This window comes from Ciconia boyciana, unplaced genomic scaffold (assembly GCF_034638445.1).
Source record: "Ciconia boyciana unplaced genomic scaffold, ASM3463844v1 HiC_scaffold_38, whole genome shotgun sequence".
NCBI classification, from domain to species: Eukaryota; Metazoa; Chordata; class Aves; order Ciconiiformes; family Ciconiidae; genus Ciconia; species Ciconia boyciana.
Window position 1 is genome coordinate 442,376 of NW_027328406.1, and position 26,430 is coordinate 468,805.

The window sequence follows — 26,430 nt, forward strand, 5'->3', positions numbered from 1 at the left end:
GGATGCCAAAATCGCTTGTGGGGGGGTCCCAGACCTCGGGGACCCCCCTAATTAATTAGATGGGGGTCTCATAGCATGGGGACCCCCCCCAAACCACTTGTGGGGGGGTCCTAGGCCTCAGGGACCCCCACCCCAATATTGGGAGGGGTCCTGCCTGCCCAAGGTCCCCCCCCCCAAAATATTTGGGGGAGGGTGCTAAGCCTCAGGGACCCCCCCAAACATTTGGGGGGGGGGGTCCTAAGCCTCAGGGACCTCCTTAATTATTGGGGGGGTCCCATACGGCAGGGGGGCACCCAGGCCCCCTAATTTTTAGGGAGGAGGACACCCCCCCTTTTTCCTTTTCCAAGCGACCCTACACAAACAAAGGGGCAAGGCCAACGGGGGTTACATCATCCTGGGGGCAGGGCTCCCCAAACCACGCCCCCACGGGGGGTGGTGTTTGGACAGCCGGATGCTGGGTCCTGGTGTGTTTGCCCACCCCCCTTTGCCCCCTTTTTAGGGGGTATAAGGCGTCCGCCGCCGGGGGGGACCCCAGGGCGGAGGAGAGCAGCGGCGGGGATGCTGAAAGCCATCGGACGGCTGGGGGGTGAGTGGGGCAGCCTGGGGGGCTGTGGGGCAGCCTGGGGGGCTGTGGGGCAGCCGGGGGGCTGGGGGCAGCCTGGGGTTGGTTTTGGGGGGCCTAGGGAGGGTTTGGGGGCTGGGGTTGGGTGTGGGGGGGAGGGCTGGGCTGCTGGGGTCGCTTTAGGGCAGGCTGGGGTTACTTGGGGGCGGCTGTGGGGCAGCTTGGGGGCTGTGGGGCAGCCGGGGGTTGGTTTGGGGGGCTGGGGTTGGTTTTGGGGGGCCTAGGGAGGGTTTGGGGGGCTGGGCTGCTGGGGTCGCTTTAGGGCAGGCTGGGGTTACTTGGGGCGGCTGTGGGGCAGCTTAGGGGGCTTGGGGGCTGTGGGGCAGCCTGGGGTTGGGTTTGGGGGCCTGGGAAGTGGGCTGGGGTGCTAGGGTTGCTGTGGGGCAGGCTGGGGTTACTTGAGGGGCGGTTATGGGGCGGGCGGGTGGCTTGGGGACACTTGGGGGCGGCTCTGGGGCAGCTTAGGGTTATTTGGGGGTGGGGGGCAGCTGTGGGGCTACTTGGGGGGCAGCTGTGGGGCTGGCAGGGGGCAGCTATGGGGCAGCCTGGGGCTACTTGGGGGCAGCCTGGGACTACTTGGGGGCTACTTGGGGGCAGCTGTGGGGCTACTTGGGGGCAGCCTGGGAGCTACTTGGGGGTCAGCTAGGGGGCAGCCTGGGGCTACTTGGGGGGCTACTTAGGGGGCAGCCTGGGGCTACTTGGGGCTCAGCTATGGGGCAGCTGTGGGGCTACTTGGGGGGCAGCTATGGGGCAGCTTGGGGCTACTTGGGATGAGCCTGGGGCTACTTGGGGATCAGCTATGGGGCAGCTGTGGGGCTACTTGGGGGCAGCTGTGGGGCTGCTTGGGGGCAGCCTGGGACTATTTGGGGGGCTACTTGAGGGGGCAGCTGTGGGGCTACTTGGGGGCAGCCTGGGGCTGCTTGGGGATCAGCTATGGGTCAGCCTGGGGCTGCTTGGGGGCTACTTAGGGGGCAGCCTGGGGCTACTTGGGGATCAGCTATGGGGCTACTTGGGGGCAGCTGTGGGGCTGCTTGAGGGGTCAGCTATGGGTCAGCCTGGGGCTGCTTGGGGGTCAGCTATGGGGCAGCCTGGGGCTGCTTGGGATGAGCCTGGGGCTGCTTGGGGGCAGCCTGGGACTGCTTGGGGGGCTGCTTGGGGGCAGCTGTGGGGCTGCTTGGGGGCAGCTGTGGGGCTACTTGGGGGTCAGCTATGGGTCAGCCTGGGGCTACTTGGGGGTCAGCTATGGGGCAGCCTGGGGGTACTTGGGATGAGCCTGGGGCTACTTGGGGGGCAGCCTGGGACTACTTGGGGGGCTGCTAGGGGGCAGCTGTGGGGCTACTTGGGGTCAGCTAGGGGCAGCCTGGGGCTACTTGGGGGTCAGCTATGGGGCAGCCTGGGGCTGCCAAGGGGCAGCCTGGGGGCTGCGCAGGATGAGCCTGGGGCTGCTTGGGGGCTACTTGGGGGTCAGCTATGGGGCAGCCTGGGGCTGCTTGGGATGAGCCTGGGGCTGCAGGGGGCAGCCTGGGACTGCTTGGGGGCTGCTTGGGGGGCAGCTGTGGGGCTACTTGGGGGCAGCTAGGGGTCAGCCTGGGGCTACTTGGGGGGCAGCTATGGGGCAGCCTGGGGCTACTTAAGGGGCAGCCTGGGGGCTACTTGGGATGAGCCTGGGGCTACTTGGGGGGCAGCTAGGGGCACCCCCGCCCCAGGCCCCCTTTTTGGGGGGGGTCGGGCCAGCCACCGCGCCCTTTGCCCCCTGTGTTGTCCTGGGGGGGGGAGGTGACACCTTCCCAGCATGCTCTGGGGCAGGCCAAGGGCCAGGCGAGTTGGGGGGGGTGACTTTAACCCCCTCCCCCCAGCTGTGTCCCCCGTGCCCCCCCGGCGGGGGGCTGAGCGGGGGGCTCCCTCCGGGGCGGGGGAGGTGCTGGGGCCCTGCCCCCCGCCGTCCGCCATTTTGTGGAGGAGGGGGCTCGCCTCTGCCGCCCCCGCGCCCTGCGCCTCTGCGACGGCTCCCCCGAGGAGGGGGCCGCCCTCCTGGCCCAGCTGCAGGCCGAGGGGCTGCTGCACCCCCTCCCCAAATACGACAACTGGTAAGGGGGGGCACCCCAAAATCCCCCCGGGGGCGAGGGCACCCAAAATCCCCCACCCCCATTCCCCCTCCCCCCCTTTTATTCTGAACAAGGGGTTTGGGCCCCTTTGGGGGGTCCTGGTTGATTTGGGGGGCCTGGTTGATTTGGGGGGTCGTGTTTTGGGGGGCTTGGTTGATATTGGGGGGTCGTGTTTTGGGGGACCCAGTTGATTTGGGGGGGGCCTGGTTGATTTGGGGGGCCTGGTTGATTTGGGGGGGCTTGGTTGATTTGGGGGGCTTGGTTGATTTGGGGGGCTTGGTTGATATTGGGGGGTTGTGTTTTGGGGGGGGCCTGGTTGATTTGGGGGGCCTGGTTGATTTGGGGGGGTCGTGTTTTGGGGGGTCGTGTTTTGGGGGCTTGATATTTGGGGGCCTGGTTGATATTTGGGGGGCTGGTTGATATTGGGGGGTTGTGTTTTGGGGGCCAGGTTGGTATTGGGGGGGGTTGTGTTTTGGGGAGGGCCTGGTTGATTTGGGGGGTCGTGTTTTGGGGGCCTGGTTGATATTGGGGGTCGTGTTTGGGGGGGCTTGGTCAATATTTGGGGCGTGTTTTGGGGGCTTGGTTGATATTTGGGGGGCTGGTTGATTTGGGGGGCATGTTTTGGAGGGGCCTGGTTGATTTGGGGGGGTCGTGTTTTGGGGGCCTGGTTGATATTTGGGGGGCTGGTTGATTTGGGGGGGACCCAGTTGATCTGGGGGGTCGTGTTTTGGGGGGCCCGGTTGATTTGGGGGGTCGATATTTGGGGGGCTGGTTGATTTGGGGGGTCGTGTTTTGGGGGCCCTGTTGATTTGGGGGGGTTGTGTTTTGAGGGGGCTTGGTCGATATTTGGGGGGCTTGGTTGATTTTGGGGGGGCTCATGGGGTGATGGGGGTCCCTGGTCTGGAAATTGGGGTTCTTTTGGGGTCCCTGGTCTTTTTTGGGGGGGGGGGGGTCCTGGGGAGTCCTTGGCCCGGATGCCTGGGTCCCTTGGGGTCCCTGGTCCTTTTGGGGGGGGTCCTGGGGTGAAGGGGGTCCCTGGTCCCTTGGGGGGGTCCTGGGGTGAGGGGGGTCCCCAGCCTGGATGCCTGGGTCCCTTGGGGGTCCCTGGTGTTTTTGGGGGTCATGGGGTGAGGGGGGTCCCCGGTCTGGACACCTGGGTCTTTTTGGGGCCCCTGGTCTTTTGGGGGGGGTCCTGGGGTGATGGGGGGTCCCTGGTCCCTTGGGGGGGTCCTGGTGTGAGGGGGAGTCCTGGTGTGGCCATTTGGGTCCCTTGGGGTCCCTTGGGGGGGTCCTGGGGTGATGGGGGGTCCCTGGTCCTTTGGGGGTCCTGGGGTGAAGGGGGGTCCCTGGTCCCTTGGGGGGGGTCCTGGGGTGATGGGGGTCCCTGGTCCCTTGGGGGGGCTCCTGGGGTGAAGGGGGGTCCCTGGTCCCTTGGGGGGGTCCTGGGGTGAGGGGGTCCCCAGCCTGGATGCCTGGGTCCCTTGGGGGTCCCTGGTGTTTTTGGGGGTCATGGGGTGAGGGGGGTCCCGGTCTGGACACCTGGGTCTTTGGGGGCCCCTGGTCTTTTTGGGGGGGGGTCCTGGGGTGATGGGGGTCCCTGGTCCCTTGGGGGGGGTCCTGGTGTGAGGGGAGTCCTGGTGTGGCCATTTGGGTCCCTTGGGGTCCCTTGGGGGGTCCTGGGGTGATGGGGGTCCCTGGTCCTTTTGGGGGGTCCTGGGGTGAACGGGGGGTCCCTGGTCCCTTGGGGGGGGGTCCTGGTGTGGCCATTTGGGTCCCTTGGGGTCCCTTGGGGGGGTCCTGGGGTGATGGGGGGGTCCCTGGTCCTTTTGGGGGGGTCCTGGGGTGAAGGGGGGTCCCTGGTCCCTTGGGGGGGGGTCCTGGGGTGATGGGGGTCCCTGGTCCCTTGGGGGGTCCTGGGGTGAAGGGGGTCCCTGGTCCCTTGAGGGGCTCCTGGGGTGAGGGGGTCCCTGGTCCCTTGGGGGGTTCTGGTGTGAGGGGGGGGGTCCTGGTGTGGCCATTTGGGTCCCTTGGGGGGTCCTGGGGTGATGGGGGTCCCTGGTCCCTTGGGGGCTCCTGGGGTGAAGGGGGTCCCCAAAGCCCTGTCCCCCCAGCTGGCTGGCGCGGACGGACCCCGGGACGTGGCGCGGGTGGAGAGCCGGACGGTGCTGGTGACGGAGCGGGAGCGGGACGCCGTCCCCCGGCCCCCGGCCAGCTGGGCAACTGGATGGGCCCCCGCGCTGGAGCGGGCCCTGCAGGAGCGCTTCCCCGCCTGCATGGAGGGTGGGCGGGGCGGGGGCGGGGCAGGGCGGGGTGGGGCGGGCGGGGGGCTCTCCCTCCTGCCCACCCCTTGGCTGCATTTTCCGGCTTTTCCCCCCCCTTCCGGCTTTTCCCCCTTTTCCGGCTTTCCCCCCCTTCCGGCTTTCCCCTTTCCGGCTTCCCTCCGGCTTCCCCTTTTTTTCCGTTTCCTCCATTCCCCTTTTCCGCTTCCCCCCCCTTTCCGGCTTCCTTTTCATTCCCCCTTTTCCGGCTTTCCCCCTTTTCCGGCTTCCCCCCCCACTTTCCGGCTTTCCCCCTTTTCCGGCTTTCCCCCCTCCGGCTCCCCCTTTTCCGGCTTTCCCCCTTTTCCGGCTCCCCTTTTCCGGCTTTCCCCCCCCCTTTTCCGGCTTCCCCTTTTCCAGCATCCCCCTTTTCCGGCATCCCCCCTTTTCCGGCCCCCTTTTCCGGCTTCCCCCTTTTCCGGCTTCCCCCCTTTTTCCTGCTCTCCCCCTTTTTCCTGCTCTTCCCTCCCCTTTTCCTGCTCTTCCCCCTTTTCCTGCTCTTCCCCTTTTCCTGCTCTTCCCCCCCCTTTCCTGCTCTTCCCCCCTTTCCTGCTCTTCCCCCTTTTCCTGCTCTTCCCCCCTTTTCCTGCCCTTCCCCCCCTTTTCCTGCCGTTCCCCCCCGTTTCCTGCCGTTTCCCCCCCGTTTCCTGCCCTTCCCCCTTTGTGCTTTCTTCCCGTTCCCTTTCATTTCCCCAACCCTTCCTCCTTTTCCCCCCCTTTGTTTATTTCCCCCACCTTTTCTGGAGGGTTTTCCCCGTTTTTTCCTGTTTTCTCCCCATTTCCTTCAAGTTCTCCAGATTCCCCCGCCGTTTCCCCGCCGTTTCCCCGCCGTTTCCCCGCCGTTTCCCCGCCGCCGTTTCCCCACTCCTCCTCCCCAGTTACTCCAACGCTCCCCACATGCTCCCCCGTTAATTAGGGGTTAATTAGGGGTTAATTACGTGGCTTATTAGGGGCTTATTAGGAGCTAATTACATGGTTAATTACGTGGCTTATTAGGGGTTAATTACGTGGCTTATTACATGGCTTATTAGGGGCTAATTAGGGGCTAATTACGTGGTTTATTAGGGGCTTATTAGGGGTTAATTACGTGGCTTATTAGGGGCTTATTACGTGGCTTATTAGGGGCTAATTACGTGGCTTATTAGGGGCTAATTACGTGGCTTATTAGGGGTTTATTAGGGGTTTATTAGGGGTTTATTAGGGGTTTATTAGGGGTTTATTAGGGGTTTATTAGGGGTTTATTAGGGGTTTATTAGGGGTTTATTAGGGGTTTATTAGGGGTTTATTAGGGGTTTATTAGGGGTTTATTATGTTGTTAATTAGGGGTTTATTATGTTGTTAATTAGGGGGTTTATTATGTTGTTAATTACGGGGTTTATTAGGGATTAATTACGTTGTTAATTACGGGGTTAATTGGGGGGTAATTAGCTAATTAATTAGGGTTAATTACCCCCGTCGTTATCTCTCCCCGGGGCTCCCGTCACCGCCCAGGCGCTCCTGCTCTTAATTACAGCCCTGAGCACCTGCTTAATTAATTAATTGCGGCCCCTTAACGCTCGCTTAATTAATTACGGTCGCTTAATTACCGCCCTTTAATACTCGCTTAATTACTGCCCCGTAACACTCGCTTGCTACTCCCTTAATTACTGCGCTTTAAGACCGGCTTAATTAATGAGCGTTAGCGCTACTCCCTTAATTACTGCGCTTTAAGACCGGCTTAATTAACGAGCGTTAGCGCTACTCGCTTAATTACTGCTCTTTAAGACCGGCTTAATTAATGAGCGTTAGCGCTACTCCCTTAATTACTGCGCTTTAAGACCGGCTTAATTAATGAGCGTTAGCGCTACTCCCTTAATTACTGCGCTTTAAGACCGGCTTAATTAACGAGCGTTAGCGCTACTCGCTTAATTACTGCGCTTTAAGACCGGCTTAATTAATGAGCATTAGTACTCTGCTAACGCTCGCTTAATTAATCATCTTTAGTATTTGATACTCGCTTAATTACTGATTTTTAACCGTGTCTTAGTACTCGCTTAATTACGGATCGTTAACGCTCTGTTAATACGCACTTAATTACCGCTCGTTAATACTCTGTTAATACTCGCCTAATTACTGATCTTTAATACTCGCCTAATTACTGATCTTTAATACTCGCCTAATTAATGATGCTTAATATTTAATTAATGATGCTTAATATTTAATTAATGATGCTTAATACTTGATGCTTAATAATTAATGATGCTTAATACTTAGTGATGCTTAATAATTAATGAAGTTTAATAATGATCTTTAGTGCTCTTGATACTCTTAATTAGTGATTTTTAACAGTGTCTTAATACTCGCTTAATTACTGATCATTAATACTCGCTTAATTACTGATCATTAATACTCGCTTAATTAATGATGTTTAATATTTAATGATCTTAATTAGTGATTTTTAACAGTGTCTTAATACTTGCTTAATTACCGATCATTAATACTCGCTTAATTACTGATCATTAATACTTAATTAATGATCTTTAGTACTCTTGATACTCTTAATTAGCGATTTTTAACAGTGTCTTAATAGTCGCTTAATTACTGATCATTAATACTAGCTTAATTACTGATCATTAATACTAGCTTAATTATTGATCATTAATAATTAATGATCTTTAGTGCTTTTGATACTCTTAATTAGCGATTTTTAACAGTGTCTTAATACTCGCTTAATTACCGATCATTAATACTCGCTTAATTACCGATCATTAATAATTAATGATCTTTCGTACTCTTGATACTCTTAATTAGTGATTTTTAACAGTGTCTTAATACTCGCTTAATTACTGTTCATTAATACTCGCTTAATTACTGTTCATTAATACTTGCTTAATTACTGATCATTAATACTTGCTTAATTACTGATCATTAATAGTTAATTAATTAATGATGTTTAATACGTAATTAATGATGTTTAGTGCTCTTGATACTCTTAATTAGCGATTTTTAACAGTGTCTTAATACTCGCCTAATTACCGCTCATTAATACTCGCTTAATTACCGCTCATTACCGCTCCGTTAACACTCCCTTAATTACCGCTCATTAATATTCTGTTGATGCTCGCTTAATTACCGCCCTTTAATGCTCGCTTAATTACCGCCCCGTAACACTCGCTTGCTACTCCCTTAATTAGGGCTCGTTAACGCTCTGCTAATTATTGCCCCTCGCTAATTGGCCCCCCCCTCCCCTCCCCCGTGCCCCGCCCGTAAATACTCGTCTCTTAATTACACCCTTAATGAGCCCCCCTCCCCGCTAATTACCCCTTACCCCTTAATTAGCGCCCGCGCCGCCTCCCCTCCCCAGCGCCCTTCAGTGCTGCCCCTCCTTCCCCAGCGCTCTGCCCCGCAGCCCCTCCCCCCCAAACCCTCCCCTCCCCCCAAACCCTCCCCCTCCCCCAAATCCTTCCCCTCCCCAATCCCCCTTCCCCTCCCCAATCCCTCACCCCCCAACTCTCTCCCCCTCCCTCCCCAATCCCCCAAACCCCCTTCCCCTCCCCAAACCCCTCCCCAATCCCTCCCCCTTCCCTCCCCACTCTCCCCCTCCTCTCCCCAAACCCCCTCTTCCCTCCCCAATCCCCCCTCCCCCACTCTCTCCCCCTTCCCCTCCCCAAACCCCCCTTCCCTCCCCAAACCCCCTTCCCTCCCCAAATCCCCTCACTCCCTCCCCCTCCTCCCCAAACCCCCCTCCCTTCCCCTCCCCAAACCCCCTTCCCTTAGCCTCCCCAATCCCTCTCCCCCTTCCCCTCCCCAATCCCTCCCCCTTCCCCTCCCCACTCTCTCCCCCTTCCCTCCCCACTCTCTCCCCCTTCCCCTCCCCACTCCCTCCCCCTTCCCCTCTCTTCCCCTCCCCACTCTCTCCCCCTTCCCTCCCCACTCTCTCCCCTTCCCCTCCCCACTCTCTCCCCTTCCCTCCCCAAACCCTCTCTCTCCCCCTTCCCTCCCCCCTCTCTCCCCCCCCTCCCCCTCCCCCCCCAGCCCCCCTCACCCCCTCTCCCCCCAGGCCGCACCATGTTCGTCATCCCCTTCTGCATGGGCCCGCTGGGCTCCCCGCTGGCCAAGGGGGTGCAGCTGACCGACTCCGCCTACGTCGCCGCCTCCATGCGCATCATGACGCGGGTGGGGGCCCACGCCCTCCCCCCGCCCACGACTTCGTCCGCTGCCTCCACTCCGTCGGACGGCCCCTCCCCTCCGCGGTAAGACCCCAACCCCCCTTTTCCACCCCCGACCCCCCGCTTTTTCCACACCCTGATTTAACCCCCCAAAAATAATAAAAACCCCTTTTCCCCACCAATTCAACCCCCAAATTCCACTTTTCCGCACCCCAACTTAACCCCCCAAATTAAAAAAATAAAAATCCCTGTTCCGCCCCGATTTAACCCCCAAAATAATAAAACTCCGTTTTTCCGCACCCCATTTAACCCCAAAAAACCAAAAATGGTACTTTTCCGCCCCTGACTTAACCCCCCAAATTAAAAAATCCCCCCCCAAATTAAAAACCCCCAAATTAAAACCCCCAAATTAAAAACCCCAAATTAACCCCCCAAATTAAAAAAATCCCCCAAATTAAAAAAATCCCCCAAATTAAAAACCCCAAATTAAAAACCCCAAAATCCCCCAAATTAAAAAAAAATCTTTTCTGCCCCCGATTTACCCCAAAATAAAAATAATTCCCCTTTTTGCACACCCTGATTCCCCCCAAATAAAAATCCCCTTTTCTGCACCTCGATTTCTCCCCCCCCCCCCCCCGTTTCCCTGGTAGCCCAGTGGCCCTGTGACCCCTTTCCCCCCCCAGAGCCCCTGGTAGCCCTCTGACCCCCTTTCCCCCCTGTTTCCCTGGTAGCCCAGTGGCCCTCTGACCCCCCTTCCCCCCCAGAACCCCTGGTAGCCCAGTGACCCCCCTCCCCCCCCCCAGAGCCCCTGGTAGCCCAGTGGCCCTTCAACCCCTGTTTTCCTGGTAGCCCAGTGGCCCTGCAACCCCCTTTCCCCCCCCAGAGCCCCTGGTAGCCCTGTGACCCCCTCACTCCCCCAGAGCAGCCCTCTGACCCCCTTTCCCCCCAGAACCCCTGGTAGCCCAGTGGCCCTTCAACCCCCGTTTCCCTGGTAGCCCAGTGGCCCTTCAATCCCCATTTCCCTGGTAGCCCAGTGGCCCTGTGACCCCTCCTTCCCCACCCCAGAGCCCCTGGTAGCCCTGTGGCCCCCCACCCCCCAGAGCAGCCCTCTGACCCCCCTTTCCCCCCAGAACCCCTGGTAGCCCAGTGGCCCTTCAACCCCCGTTTTCCTGGTAGCCCAGTGGCCCTGCGACCCCTTCCCCCCCCCCCCCCCCCGAGCCCCTGGTAGCCCTGTGACCCCCCTCACCCCCCCCCAGAGCAGCCCTCTGACCCCCCTTTCCCCCCCCAGAACCCCTGGTAGCCCAGTGGCCCTTCAACCCCCTGTTTTCCTGGTAGCCCAGTGGCCCTGCAACCCCCTTCCCCCCCGAGCCCCTGGTAGCCCTGTGACCCCCTCACTCCCCCCGGAGCAGCCCTCTGACCCCCTTTCCCCCCAGAACCCCTGGTAGCCCAGTGGCCCTTCAACCCCCGTTTCCCTGGTAGCCCAGTGGCCCTTCAATCCCCATTTCCCTGGTAGCCCAGTGGCCCTGTGACCCCTCCTTCCCCACCCCAGAGCCCCTGGTAGCCCTGTGACCCCCCCACCCCCCAGAGCAGCCCTCTGACCCCCCTTTCCCCCAGAACCCCTGGTAGCCCAGTGGCCCTTCAACCCCCCGTTTTCCTGGTAGCCCAGTGGCCCTGCGACCCCTTCCCCCCCAGAGCCCCTGGTAGCCCTGTGACCCCCTCACCCCCCAGAGCAGCCCTCTGACCCCCCTTTCCCCCCAGAACCCCTGGTAGCCCAGTGGCCCTTCAACCCCCTGTTTTCCTGGTAGCCCAGTGGCCCTGCAACCCCTTCCCCCCCGAGCCCCTGGTAGCCCTGTGACCCCCCTCACTCCCCGGAGCAGCCCTCTGACCCCCTTTCCCCCCAGAACCCTGGTAGCCCAGTGGCCCTTCAACCCCCGTTTCCCTGGTAGCCCAGTGGCCCTTCAATCCCCCATTTCCCTGGTAGCCCAGTGGCCCTGTGACCCCTCCTTCCCCACCCCAGAGCCCCTGGTAGCCCTGTGGCCCCCCACCCCCCAGAGCAGCCCTCTGACCCCCTTTCCCCCCAGAACCCCTGGTAGCCCAGTGGCCCTTCAACCCCCGTTTTCCTGGTAGCCCAGTGGCCCTGCGACCCCCTTCCCCCCCCGAGCCCCTGGTAGCCCTGTGACCCCCCTCACTCCCCCAGAGCAGCCCTCTGACCCCCCTTTCCCCCAGAACCCTGGTAGCCCAGTGGCCCTTCAACCCCCCATTTCCCTGGTAGCCCAGTGGCCCTGCAACCCCTTTCCCCCCAGAGCCCCTGGTAGCCCTGTGACCCCCCCACCCCCCAGAGCAGCCCTCTGACCCCCTTTCCCCCCAGAACCCCTGGTAGCCCAGTGGCCCTTCAATCCCCCGTTTCCCTGGTAGCCCAGTGGCCCTGCGACCCCCTTCCCCCCCCCCCAAGCCCCTGGTAGCCCTGTGATCCCCGTTTCCCCCCCCCGTTTCCCTGGTAGCCCAGTGGCCCTTCAACCCCCCATTTCCCTGGTAGCCCAGTGGCCCTGTGACCCCTCCTTCCCCACCCCAGAGCCCCTGGTAGCCCTGTGGCCCCCTCACCCCCCAGAGCAGCCCTCTGACCCCCCTTCCCCCAGAACCCCTGGTAGCCCAGTGGCCCTGCGACCCCCCTTTCCTCCCCCAGAGCCCCTGGTAGCCCTGTGACCCCCTCACCCCCAGAGCAGCCCTCTGACCCCCCTTTCCCCCAGAACCCCTGGTAGCCCAGTGGCCCTTCAACCCCCGTTTTCCTGGTAGCCCAGTGGCCCTGCGACCCCCTTTTCCCCCCCCAGAGCCCCTGGTAGCCCTGTGACCCCCCACCCCCCAGAGCAGCCCTCTGACCCCCCTTTCCCCCCCCAGAACCCCTGGTAGCCCAGTGGCCCTGCGACCCCTCCCGCACGTTGGTAGCCCACCTCCCGGCCCAGCGCCGCATCGTCTCCTTCGGCAGCGGCTACGGGGGGAACTCGCTTTTGGGCAAAAAATGCTTCGCCCTGCGCATCGCCTCCCGCCTGGCCCGCGACGAGGGCTGGCTGGCCGAGCACATGCTGGTGATTTTGGGGACCCCCCCCCCAGGGTTTTGGGGACCCCCCCGGAGGGGGTTGGGGGGGGCTCAGGAGGTTTTGGGGGCCCCCCCCCCCTTAGAGTTGGGTTTTGGGGTGGAAGGAGGGGAACGGGAGGGGCGGGGGATGGAGGGAGGGGTTTGGGGGGCCTGTGGATGTCGGGGTTTGGGGGCCCCGAATTAGGTTTTGGGGTCCCTTGGGGGGTTTTGGGGAGGGGGCTCAGGGTTTTGGGGGGCCCCCTCTTAGAGTTGGGTTTTGGGGGGAAGGAGGAGGAAAGGGAGGGCGGGGGGATGGAGGAGGGGGTTTGGGGGGCCCCCGAATTAGGTTTTGGGGTCCCTTGGGGGGTTTGGGGTCCTCAGTGGGTTTTGGGGTCCTCGGTGGGGTTTGGGGGCTCGGGGGGTTTGGGGGCCCCTCTGGACACCAGGGTCCTTTAGGGGTTCGGGGGGGCTTGGGGTGCCCTAGAATGAGATTTTGGGGGTTGTGGGGTGCCCCACATCAGATATTGGGGGGGTCGGGGGGTCTCTTAGGGGTTTTGGGGTGCCCCACATCAGATATTGGGGGGGTTGGGGTCCCTCAGGGGGTTTTGGGGGTCCCTGCGTGGACACCGGGATCCTTTAAGGGTTTTGGGGGGGGTTGGGGTGCCCCAAATTGGATTTGGGGGTTGGGGCACCCCAAATCGGATTGGGGGGGGTTTTGGGGGTCCCTGTGTGGAAAGAGGGGTGCGCTAGGGGTTGGGGCCCCCCATCAGATATTGGGGTCCCTCGGGGGTTGTGGGGCCCTCAGGGGGTTTTGGGGGCCTCCCCCACCCCTTTTGGGGCGTACCACGCTGGGCGTGGGGGTTCCTCCCGCCCCCCCCCCGTGGCCCCAAAATGTGGTGTTTTCCCCCCAAAAATCAGATCGTGGGGGTGACGGACCCGGCGGGCCGGAAGCGGTACCTGGCGGGGGCCTTCCCCAGCGCCTGCGGCAAAACCAACCTGGCCATGATGACCCCCGCCCTGCCCGGCTGGCGCGTCCACTGCGTCGGCGATGACATCGCCTGGATGAAGTTCGACGCCGAAGGTGACGCCCGGAGTGGGGCGGGGCTGACGAGGGGGGGGGGAGGGGGTGGGTGCTCCTGGCCGTGGTGGCCCCAGGACACGTGGGTTCTCCTCACCATGGTGGCCCCAATGTCCTCTGTTCCTGGTGGCCACAGGACACGTGGGTTCTTGTGGCCATGGTGGCCCCAACATCCCCTGTTCCTGGTGGCCACAGGAGGTGTGGGTTCTCCTGACCATGGTGGCCCCAACACATGTGGGTTCTCGTGGCCATGGTGGCCCCAACATCCCCTGTTCCTGGTGGCCACAGGAGGTGTGGGTTCTCCTGGCCGTGGTGGCCCCAGGACACGTGGGTTCTCCTCACCATGGTGGCCCCAATGTCCCCTGTTCCTGGTGGCCCCAGGACACATGGGTTCTCCTGACCATGGTGGCCCCAACACATGTGGGTTCTCGTGGCCATGGTGGCCCCAATGTCCCCTGTTCCTGGTGGCCACAGGAGGTGTGGGTTCTCCTGCCCATGGTGGCCACAGGACACATGGATTCTCCTGCCTGTGGTGGCCCCGATGTCCCCTGTTCCTGGTGGCCCCAGGACACGTGGGTTCTCCTCACCATGGTGGCCCAAAGACACATGGGTTCTCCTCACTGTGGTGGCCCTGACGTCCCCTGTTCCTGGTGGCCCCAGGACACGTGGGTTCTCCTCACCATGGTGGCCACAGGACACATGGGTTCTCCTGCCCATGGTGGCCCCAATGTCCCCTGTTCCTGGTGGCCACAGGAGGTGTGGGTTCTCCTCACCATGGTGGCCCCAATGTCCTCTGTTCCTGGTGGCCACAGGACACATGGGTTCCCCTGACCATGGTGGCCCCAACACACGTGGGTTCTCGTGGCCATGGTGGCCCCAATGTTCCCTGTTCCTGGTGGCCACAGGACACATGGGTTCTCCTCACCATGGTGGCCCCAAGACACATGGGTTTTCCTGCCTGTGGTGGCCCCAATGTCCCCTGTTCCTGGTGGCCCCAGGACACGTGGGTTCTCCTCACCATGGTGGCCACAGGACACATGGGTTCTCCTGCCCATGGTGGCCCCAATGTCCCCTGTTCCTGGTGGCCCCAGGACACGTGGGTTCTCCTGCCCATGGTGGCCCCAATGTCCCGTGTTCCTGGTGGCCACAGGACACATGGGTTCTCCTCACCATGGTGGCCCCAGGACACATGGGTTCTCCTCACTGTGGTGGCCCCAATGTCCCCTGTTCCTGGTGGCCCCAGGACATGTGGGTTCTCCTGGCCGTGGTGGCCACAGGACACATGGGTTCTCCTCACCATGGTGGCCCCAAGACACATGGGTTCTCCTCACTGTGGTGGCCCTGATGTCCCATGTTCCTGGTGGCCACAGGACACGTGGGTTCTCCTCACCATGGTGGCCACAGGACACATGGGTTCTCCTGCCTGTGGTGGCCCCAATGTCCCCTGTTCCTGGTGGCCACAGGAGGTGTGGGTTCTCCTGACCGTGGTGGCCCCAACACACGTGGGTTCTCCTGGCCGTGGTGGCCCCGATGTCCCCTGTTCCTGGTGGCCACAGGACACATGGGTTCTCCTGCCCATGGTGGCCCCAAGACACATGGGTTCTCCTGCCCATGGTGGCCCCGATGTCCCCTGTTCCTGGTGGCCCCAGGATGTGTGGGTTCTCCTGCCCATGGTGGCCACAGGACACATGGGTTCTCCTCACTGTGGTGGCCCTGATGTCCCCTGTTCCTGGTGGCCCCAGGACACGTGGGTTCTCCTGGCCATGGTGGCCACAGGACACATGGGTTCTCCTCACCACGGTGGCCCCAATGTCCCCTGTTCCTGGTGGCCCCAGGACACGTGGGTTCTCCTCACCATGGTGGCCACAGGACACATGGGTTCTCCTGCCTGTGGTGGCCCTGATGTCCCCTGTTCCTGGTGGCCACAGGAGGTGTGGGTTCTCCTCACCATGGTGGCCCCAAGACACATGGGTTCTCCTCACCGTGGTGGCCCCGATGTCCCCTGTTCCTGGTGGCCCCAGGACACGTGGGTTCTCCTCACCATGGTGGCCACAGGACACATGGGTTCTCCTGCCCATGGTGGCCCCAATGTCCCCTGTTCCTGGTGGCCCCAGGACACATGGGTTCTCCTCACCATGGTGGCCCCAGGACACATGGGTTCTCCTCACCATGGTGGCCCCAAGACACATGGGTTCTCCTCACTGTGGTGGCCCCAATGTCCCCTGTTCCTGGTGGCCCCAGGACACGTGGGTTCTCCTGGCCGTGGTGGCCACAGGACACATGGGTTCTCCTCACCATGGTGGCCCCAATGTCTCCTGTTCCTGGTGGCCCCAGAAGGTGTGGGTTCTCCTCACCATGGTGGCCCCAAGACACATGGGTTCTCCTCACTGTGGTGGCCCTGATGTCCCATGTTCCTGGTGGCCACAGGACACGTGGGTTCTCCTCACCATGGTGGCCACAGGACACATGGGTTCTCCTGCCTGTGGTGGCCCCAATGTCCCCTGTTCCTGGTGGCCACAGGAGGTGTGGGTTCTCCTGACCGTGGTGGCCCCAACACATGTGGGTTCTCCTGGCCGTGGTGGCCCCAATGTCCTCTGTTCCTGGTGGCCACAGGAGGTGTGGGTTCTCCTGCCCGTGGTGGCCCCAACACACGTGGGTTCTCCTGGCCGTGGTGGCCCCGATGTCCCCTGTTCCTGGTGGCCACAGGAGGTGTGGGTTCTCCTGGCCATGGTGGCCCCAAGACACATGGGTTCTCCTCACTGTGGTGGCCCTGATGTCCCATGTTCCTGGTGGCCACAGGAGGTGTGGGTTCTCCTCACCATGGTGGCCCCAATGTCCTCTGTTCCTGGTGGCCACAGGAGGTGTGGGTTCTCCTGCCCGTGGTGGCCCCAACACACGTGGGTTCTCGTGGCCATAGTGGCCCTGACGTCCCCTGTTCCTGGTGGCCACAGGACATGTGGGTTCTCCTCACCATGGTGGCCACAGGACACATGGGTTCTCCTCACCATGGTGGCCCCAATGTCCCCTGTTCCTGGTGGCCCCAAGACACATGGGTTCTCCTGCCCATGGTGGCCCCGATGTCCCCTGTTCCTGGTGGCCCCAGGAGGTGTGGGTTCTCCTGGCCGTGGTGGCCCCGAGCCCCCCGTCTCCTCCTCCTCCTCCTCCTCCTCCTCCCCAGGCCGCCTCCGCGCCATCAACCCCGAGAGCGGCTTCTTCGGGGTGGCCCCGGGGACCTCCCTGCGCACCAACCCCAACGCCATGCTGACCATCCGCCGCAACACCATCTTCACCAACGTGGGCCAGACCAGCGACGGCGGCGTCTACTGGGAGGGCATGGACCAGCCCCTGCCGCCCGGCACCGCCCTCACCTCCTGGCGCGGCCAGCCCTGGGCGCCCGGTAGGGGCCACGCCCCGCCACGCCCCGCCACGCCCTCCCGCCACGCCCCGCGCCCTTGCCTCGCAACCTTCTCGTCATCTTCTCTTCGTCTTCTCCTCACCTCCGTCGTCTCCTCCTCCATTGTCTCCTCCTCCTCATCTTCATCTCCATCGTCATCTCCATTGTCTCCTCCTCATCTCCTCCTCATCTTCATCTGTCGTCTCCTCCTCATCGTCATCTCCATCGTCATCTCCATCGTCATCTCCATCGTCATCTCCATCGTCATCTCCATCGTCATCTCCATCGTCATCTCCATCGTCTCCTCCTCCTCATCGTCTCCTCGTCTCCTCCATCGTCTCCTCCTCATCGTCTTCATCTCCATCATCTCCTCACCTCCGTCGTCTCCTCATCTCCTCCTCGTCTTCATCTCTGTCGTCTCCTCCTCATCTTCATCTCCATCGTCGTCTCCATTGTCTCCTCCATCATCTCCTCATCTCCTCCGTCGTCTCCTCCTCATCGTCTTCATCTCCATCATCTCCATCGTCTCCTCACCTCCTCCTCGTCTCCTCCTCATCTTCATCTCCGTCATCTCCTCCTCGTCTCCTCCTCCTCATCTTCATCTCCATCTCCATCGTCATCTCCATTGTCTCCTCCTCATCTCCTCCTCATCTTCATCTGTCGTCTCCTCCTTGTCTCCTCCTCATCGTCATCTCCATCGTCATCTCCATCGTCATCTCCATCGTCATCTCCATCGTCATCTCCATCGTCATCTCCATCGTCATCTCCTCCATCGTCTCCTCGTCTCCTCCTCATCTTCATCTCCGTCGTCTCCTCACCTCCATCGTCTCCTCACCTCCTCCTCATCTCCTCATCTTCATCTGTCGTCTCCTCCTTGTCTCCTCCTCATCGTCATCTCCATCATCGTCTCCATCTCCATCGTCATCTCCATCGTCTCCATTGTCTCCTCCTCCATCGTCTCCTCACCTCCTCCTCGTCTTCATCTCTGTCGTCTCCTCACCTCCTCCTCGTCTCCTCCTCGTCTTCATCTCTGTTGTCTCCTCCTCATCTCCTCCTCATCTTCATCTCCGTTGTCTCCTCCTCCTCATCCTCATCTCCGTCGTCTCCTCATCTCCGTTGTCTCCTCACCTCCTCCTCATCTCCTCCTCGTCTTCATCTCTGTCGTCTCCTCCTCATCTTCATCTCCACCGTCGTCTCCGTTGTCTCCTCCTCCTCGTCTCCATCTCTGTCGTCTCCTCACCTCCTCCTCATCTCCTCCTCGTCTCCTCCTCCTCATCTTCATCTCCATCTCCATCATCTCCTCCTCGTCTTCGTCTCCATGGTCTCCTCCTCTTTGTCCCTGTCTCCTCGTCTCCTCATCTCCATTGTCTTCATCATCTCCATCGTCTTCATCCTCGTCGTCTCCTCTCCTCCTTCATCCTCGTCGTGTCCTGTCGTCATCTTCATCCTTGTCTCCGTCTCCTCTTCATCCTCATCATCTCCATCCTCGTCATTTCATCTTCATCATCTCGTCTCCTCACCCTCATCCTCCCTCCATCGTCCTACATCCTCCATCCTCCTCCTCCATCCTCCTCCTCCTCCTCCATCCTCCTCCTCCCCCCCTCCATCCTCTTCCTCCCCCCCTCCATCCTCTTCCTCCCGCCTCCATCCTCTTCCTCCCCCTCCATCCTCTTCCTCCCCCTCCATCCTCTTCCTCCCCCCCTCCATCCTCTTCCTCCCCCCTCCATCCTCTTCCTCCCCCCTCCATCCTCTTCCTCCCCCCCTCCATCCTCTTCCTCCCCCTCCATCCTCTTCCTCCCCCCTCCATCCTCCATCTTCCTCCTCCTCCATCTTCCTCCTCCTCCTCCTCCTCCTCCCCCCCTCCATCCTCCATCCTCCCTCTCCTCCTCCTCCTCCTCCATCATCCTCCTCCATCCTCCATCCTCCTCCCCTCCATCCTCCTCCATCCTCCTCCTCCTCCCCTCCTCCATCCTCCATCTTCCTCCTCCATCCTCCATCTTCCTCCTCCATCCTCCATCTTCCTCCATCCTCCTCCCCCTCCATCCTCCTCTCCTCCTCCTCCTCCCCCCTCCATCCTCCTCCTCCATCCTCCTCCTCCTCCCCTCCAGGTGACCCTCAGCCTTGCGCCCATCCCAACTCCCGTTTCTGCGCCCCGGCGAGGCAGTGTCCCATCATGGACCCCGCGTGGGAAGACCCCGAAGGCGTCCCCATCGACGCCATCATTTTTGGGGGGCGGAGACCCGAAGGTAAGGCCACGACCCCGAGCCCCCCCCCCCCAGTCTTCAGCCAATCGCCTGCCGTCGTCTTGGCCGAGGTGGGCCCACGGGCGTGGTTTGGCGGCAGGCGTGCCCTTGGTCTACGAGGCCTTCAACTGGCGCCACGGCGTCTTCGTGGGAAGCGCCATGAGGAGCGAGGCCACCGCCGCCGCCGAGCACACCGGTGAGCCCCGCCCCACCAGCCCCATAACCACGTCCCACCGCCCCATAACTTCAGCCCCCATTAACCCCCATGTCCCACCACCCCCATAACCACGTCCCACCACCCCATAACGATGTCCCACCACCCCAGCACCCCATAACTTCATCCCCATTAACCCCCACGTCCCACCAGCCCCATAACCACATCCCACCAGCCCCAGCACCCCATAACTTCATCCACTCTTGACCCCAACATCCCACCACCCCATAACCACACCCCACCAGCCCCATAACTTCATCCGCTCTTGGCCCCAACATCCCACCGCCCCATAACCACGTCCCACCACCCCATAACTTCATCCCCATTAACCCCCACGTCCCACCACCCCATAACGACGTCCCACCACCCCATAACGACGTCCCACCACCCCAGCACCCCATAACTTCATCCCCATTAACCCCGTGTCCCACCACCCCATAACCACGTCCCACCACCCCATAACGACGTCCCACCACCCCAATGCCCCATAACTTCATCCCCCATTAACCCCCACGTCCCACCACCCCATAACGACGTCCCACCACCCCATAACGACGTCCCACCACCCCAGCACCCCATAACTTCATCCCCATTAACCCCCACGTCCCACCACCCCATAACCACGTCCCACCACCCCATAACCACGTCCCACCACACCAGTGCCCCATAACCTCATCCACTCTTGACCCCAACATCCCACCACCCCCATAACCACGTCCTACTACCCCAATGCCCCATAACTTCATCCCCCATTAACCCCCACGTCCCACCACCCCATAACCACGTCCCACCACCCCAATGCCCCATAACTTCATCCACTCTTGACCCCAACATCCCACCACCCCATAACCACGTCCCACCACCCCAATGCCCCATAACTTCATCCCCCATTAACCCCCACGTCCCACCACCCCATAACCACGTCCCACCACCCCATAACCACGTCCCACCACCCCAATGCCCCATAACTTCATCCACTCTTGACCCCAACATCCCACCACCCCATAACCACGTCCCACCACCCCAATGCCCCATAACTTCATCCCCATTAACCCCCACGTCCCACCACCCCATAACCACGTCCCACCACCCCATAACCACGTCCCACCACCCCAATGCCCCATAACTTCATCCCCATTAACCCCCACGTCCCACCAACCCCATAACCACGTCCCACCAACCCCATAACCACGTCCCACCACCCCATAACAACGTCCCACCACCCCTAGCACCCCATAACTTCATCCCCATTAACCCCGTGTCCCACCACCCCATAACGACGTCCCACCACCCCATAACGACGTCCCACCACCCCAGTGCCCCATAACTTCATCCCCCATTAACACCCATGTCCCACCACCCCATAACCATGTCCCACCACCCCCAGCACCCCATAACTTCATCCCCATTAACCCCACGTCCCACCACCCCATAACCACGTCCCACCACCCCATAACCACGTCCCACCACCCCCAGCACCCCATAACTTCATCCCCATTAACCCCCATGTCCCACCACCCCATAACCACGTCCTACTACCCCAATGCCCCATAACTTCATCCCCCATTAACCCCCACGTCCCACCACCCCATAACCACGTCCCACCACCCCCAGCACCCCGTAACTTCATCCCCATTAACCCCCACGTCCCACCACCCCATAACCACGTCCCACCACCCCAATGCCCCATAACTTCATCCCCCATTAACCCCCACGTCCCACCACCCCATAACCACGTCCCACCACCCCAATGCCCCATAACTTCATCCACTCTTGACCCCAACATCCCACCACCCCCATAACCACGTCCCACCACCCCATAACCACGTCCTACTACCCCAATGCCCCATAACTTCATCCCCATTAACCCCCACGTCCCACCACCCCATAACCACGTCCCACCACCCCCAGCACCCCATAACTTCATCCCCATTAACCCCACGTCCCACCACCCCATAACCACGTCCCACCACCCCAATGCCCCATAACTTCATCCACTCTTGACCCCAACATCCCACCACCCCCATAACCACGTCCCACCACCCCATAACCACGTCCTACTACCCCAATGCCCCATAACTTCATCCCCATTAACCCCCACGTCCCACCACCCCATAACCACGTCCCACCACCCCCAGCACCCCATAACTTCATCCCCCATTAACCCCCACGTCGCACCACCCCATAACCACGTCCCACCACCCCAATGCCCCATAACTTCATCCACTCTTGACCCCAACATCCCACCACCCCCATAACCACGTCCCACCACCCCATAACCACGTCCTACTACCCCAATGCCCCATAACCACGTCCCACCACCCCAATGCCCCATAACTTCATCCCCATTAACCCCCACGTCCCACCACCCCATAACCACGTCCCACCACCCCATAACGACGTCCCACCACCCCCAGGACCTCACCTCCTCCCCTCCCTCCCCCTTGCAGGCCGCCGCCTGATGCACGACCCCTTCGCCATGCGACCGTTCTTCGGCTACAACGCCGGCGCCTACCTGGCCCACTGGTTGTCCATCGGCGAGCGAGAAGGCGCCCGCCTCCCCCGCATCTTCCACGTCAACTGGTTCCTCAAGGACGCCGCCGGCCGCTTCCTGTGGCCGGGCTTCGGTCACAACGCCCGCGTCCTGGCCTGGATTTGTAGTCGGGTGGAAGGAGAAGACAACGCCAAGCCCACCCCGGTGGGGTTGATACCTCGAGAAGACGCTCTGGATCTCGGGGGGCTTCCCGGTGTCTCCTACGCCGAGCTCTTCCCCATCTCCAGGAGCTTCTGGGAGAAGGAGGCGCGGGAGCTGCGGCAGTACTACGAGGAGAACTTCGGGGAGGACCTGCCCAAGGAGGTGCTGGGCGAGCTGGAGGCCCTGGAGCAGCGTCTCAAGAAGATGTGAGGGGCGTGGTGGCCGCCGGCTTCCTTGGGTGGCCGCGGGGGGCTGGGGGCCGCCGGCTGGGTCAGACAAGCGCCGTGGTGTTGGCGACCGTCGGGGGCTGGTGGACGTCAAGCTTTGGGTGACCACCGTGGGTTGGTGACCACCATGGGTTGGTGGCCATCAGCTTCCTTGGGTGACCATCAGGAGCTGGTGGCCACCGGCTTCCTTGGGTGACCATCGGGGGCTGGTGGCCATCAGCTTCCTTGGGTGATCACCATGGGTTGGTGACCACCATGGGTTGGTGGCCATCAGCTTCCTTGGGTGACCACCATGGGTTGGTGGCCATCAAGCTTTGGGTGACCACCATGGGTTGGTGGCCACCAGCTTCCTTGGGTGACCATCAGGGGCTGGTGGCCATCAGCTTCCTTGGGTGACCATCATGGGCTGGTGGTCATCAAGCTTTGGGTGACCACCATGGGTTGGTGTCCACCAGCTTCCTTGGGTGACCACCATGGGTTGGTGACCACCATGGGTTGGTGGCCATCAAGCTTTGGGTGACCACCATGGGTTGGTGGCCACCAGCTTCCTTGGGTGACCATCAGGGGCTGGTGGACGTCAAGCTTTGGGTGACCACCATGGGTTGGTGTCCACCAGCTTCCTTGGGTGACCACCATGGGTTGGTGACCACCATGGGTTGGTGGCCATCAAGCTTTGGGTGACCACCATGGGTTGGTGGCCACCAGCTTCCTTGGGTGACCACCATGGGTTGGTGGCCACCAGCTTCCTTGGGTGACCATCAGGGGCTGGTGGCCATCAGCTTCCTTGGGTGACCATCATGGGCTGGTGGTCATCAAGCTTTGGGTGACCACCATGGGTTGGTGACCACCATGGGTTGGTGGCCACCAGCTTCCTTGAGTGACCATCAGGGGCTGGTGGACGTCAAGCTTTGGGTGACCACCATGGGTTGGTGACCACCATGGGTTGGTGGCCATCAGCTTCCTTGGGTGACCATCGGGGGCTGGTGGACATCAAGCTTTGGGTGACCACCATGGGTTGGTGGTCATCAGCTTCCTTGGGTGACCATCGGGGGCTGGTGGCCATCAAGCTTTGGGTGATCACCATGGGTTGGTGGCCACCGGCTTCCTTGGGTGACCATCGGGGGCTGGTGGCCATCAAGCTTTGGGTGATCACCATGGGTTGGTGGCCATCAGCTTCCTTGGGTGACCATCGGGGGCTGGTGGACGTCAAGCTTTGGGCGACCACCATGGGTTGGTGACCACCGGCTTCCTTGGGTGACCACCATGGGTTGGTGGCCCTCAAGCTTTGGGTGACCACCATGGGTTGGTGACCACCATGGGTTGGTGGCCCTCAAGCTTTGGGTGACCACCATGGGTTGGTGGCCATCAGCTTCCTTGAGTGACCATCAGGGGCTGGTGGACGTCAAGCTTTGGGTGACCACCATGGGTTGGTGACCACCATGGGTTGGTGGCCATCAGCTTCCTTGGGTGACCACCATGGGTTGGTGGCCACCAGCTTCCTTGGGTGACCATCAGGGGCTGGTGGCCATCAGCTTCCTTGGGTGACCATCATGGGCTGGTGGTCATCAAGCTTTGGGTGACCACCATGGGTTGGTGACCACCATGGGTTGGTGGCCACCAGCTTCCTTGAGTGACCATCAGGGGCTGGTGGACGTCAAGCTTTGGGTGACCACCATGGGTTGGTGACCACCATGGGTTGGTGGCCATCAGCTTCCTTGGGTGACCATCGGGGGCTGGTGGACATCAAGCTTTGGGTGACCACCATGGGTTGGTGGCCACCGGCTTCCTTGGGTGACCATTGGGGGCTGGTGGCCATCAAGCTTTGGGTGATCACCATGGGTTGGTGGCCACCGGCTTCCTTGGGTGACCATCGGGGGCTGGTGGCCATCAAGCTTTGGGTGATCACCATGGGTTGGTGGCCATCAGCTTCCTTGGGTGACCATCGGGGGCTGGTGGCCATCAAGCTTTGGGTGACCATCAGGGGCTGGTGGCCACCGGCTTCCTTGGGTGACCACCATGGGTTGGTGACCACCATGGGTTGGTGACCACCATGGGTTGGTGGCCACCGGCTTCCTTGGGTGACCACCATGGGTTGGTGGCCACCATCTGGGTCAGGTGACCACGGTTGCCACCATCTTGGTTGCCCACCGGGGGCTGGTGGCCATCCCCTGGTTGCCCCTTGACCGCTGGTGGCCGCCATCTTGTCTGTGGCCGCCATCTTGTCCGTGGCTGCCATCTTGGCCACCGCTCCCATTGGCCAGAGGGTCATGTGACCCCCCCCCAGCTGGTGGCTGCCCCTGATTGGCCGCCCTCTCCCTGGCTGCCCCCTCTGATTGGACCTTGCTGCCTGTTGGTGCCCTCCCATTGGTGGCCTCCAGTGACCAATGACTGCCTCCCGTTGGCTGGTGGCCCCGCCCCCTCAGCCCACCTTCAGTGCCCCCTGTGGCCACGCCCCCTCCACTGCCCTCAGCCAATGGCTGGTGCCTGTTGAGCAATGACCCCGCCCCCTCGGCCGGCCTTTTCCCATTGGCTGCCCGCCTGCTCCCCTTGACCAATCCCGTCGTCGACCAAAGAGCTCCGCCCCCTTCCTCGACTGCTGCGTCCCATTGGCCGGCGCGGGACCCCGTGGCCTCCTATTGGCCGAAGATGAACTTCCCCGGCCCTCATTGGCTGCTCCAGCACCCTCAGGGACCGCCCCGGGGTGGGCGGGGCCTCGCCCACGTGCCTGGGGGGGTGGGCTTCGCATGGACCAATAAAAAAAGCCCCTCGGTGGGGGGTGGGGCTTGGATGAAACTGGGGGTCTCGTGTCGTCATTGGGGGGGTCAAGGGTCACGTGGAGGGGGTCAAAGTTCGTGGGGGAGGAGTCAGGCGCTGCCGCCAGGCGCCGCCGGCGCTCATTGGCCGCGCGCGCGGGGTCAAAGGCCGCCGGGGCGTGGCCAGCGCGCCTCCCCACCTCCCCCCGAACGCCCCGCAGCCAATCAGGAAGCGCCCGCCCGCGTCCCGCCCCCCCCCGCTCTCGCTCGAGCCAATCCGCCGCCCCCGGCACGGGGAGGGGAGGGGAGGTGCGGCCACGTGGTAACGCCGCGTCCAATCCGCGCTCGCCCCGCCCCCGCTCCCCTCCCTGCCCCCAGGCCCCGCCCCCCGCCGGCGCGCGGCGGAGACGTAAACAATCGGCGGCGGGCGGAGGGCACCGCCGCTCCTGATTGGTCAGCGCCGGGGTAAGGAGGGGGCTCCCCATGGTGGGCGCTGGGGGGGGGGGCGGCGGCCCCTCGGTTTCTGATTGGCTGAAACACGGCGGGGCGGGGGAGGGGCCGCGGGTTGCCGGGGAGGGGGAGGAGGGAGGATTGACCCCAGTGGTTGCCATGGGGACGGGGGGGAGGGGGGCGATGGAGGTGGGGGAGGGGGCACGGAGACGAGGGAGGGGTCACGGAGGTGGGGAGGGCGATAGAGGCGGGGAGGGGATCACAGAGGTGGGGAGGGGGCACGGAGGTGGGGAGGGGTCACAGGCGGGGACGGGTCATGGAGGTGGGGAGGGGCGATAGATGCGGGGAGGGGTCTTGAAGGCGGGGAGGGGTCTTGGAGGAGGGGAGGGGTCACGGAGGCAGGGGTGGGGTCGTGGAGGTGGGGGAGGGGCCGAGCGGAGGGAGAGGGGGCATGGAGGTGGGGGAGGGGGCGGTAGAGGTGGGGAGGGGTCACAGAAGCGGGGAGGGGTCTTGGGAGGAGGGGTCACAGAGGCGGGAGGAGGGGGTATAGGGGTGGGGGAGGGGGCATGGAGGTGGGGGAGGGTGATAGAAGCAGGGCAGGGGTCATATAGGGTGGGGGAGGGGCACAGGAGAGGGGGAGGAGATAGAAGCGGGGGAGGGGCATAGAGGTGGGGGAGGGGGCATAGCCGAGGGGGAGGGGTCACGGAGGTGGGGAGGAGTCATAGAGGTGGGGAGGGGTTATATAGGTGGGGAGGGGGCATGAAAGTGGGGAGGGGTGATAAATTGGGGTGGGGGAAGGGTGATGCAGGAGGGGAGGGGTCTTGGAGGAGGGGAGGGAGATAGAGGTGGGGGAGGGTCTTGGAGGCAGGGGAGGGGCCACGTAAGCGGGGGTGGGGCCGTGTAAGCGGGGGAGGGGTGATAGAGGTGGGGGATGGGGCAGGGGGTGGGGAGGGGCTGCCGGCCCCTGCCCATGGCACTGGAGGGGGAGGGGGAGTGGGGTCCCTGAGTCTCCCTCCCCCACAGGTGCCGATGGGCTCCCACAGCAGCAGCGCGGGGGGAGGGGTTCGGGGAAGGGGTGGGGAGGGCAAGGCCCCCTCCCCCGCCGCGGGG

At 61.9% G+C, this 26,430-nt stretch overlaps 1 protein-coding gene across 1 annotated transcript; it reads left to right on the top strand.

Moving 5' to 3' along the window:
* Window positions 1–558: 558 nt before the first annotated feature.
* On the top strand, window positions 559–22,257 carry LOC140645764 (phosphoenolpyruvate carboxykinase [GTP], mitochondrial-like). The gene is given in 12 exon segments (XM_072849219.1): window positions 559–586; window positions 2,514–2,709; window positions 4,839–4,858; window positions 4,861–5,007; window positions 9,085–9,222; window positions 9,225–9,277; window positions 12,076–12,276; window positions 13,185–13,347; window positions 16,523–16,741; window positions 18,847–18,984; window positions 19,082–19,177; window positions 21,646–22,257. Coding segments are annotated over 12 exon segments (1,854 nt in total). The 3' UTR covers window positions 22,101–22,257.
* The last annotated feature ends 4,173 nt before the right edge of the window (window positions 22,258–26,430 follow it).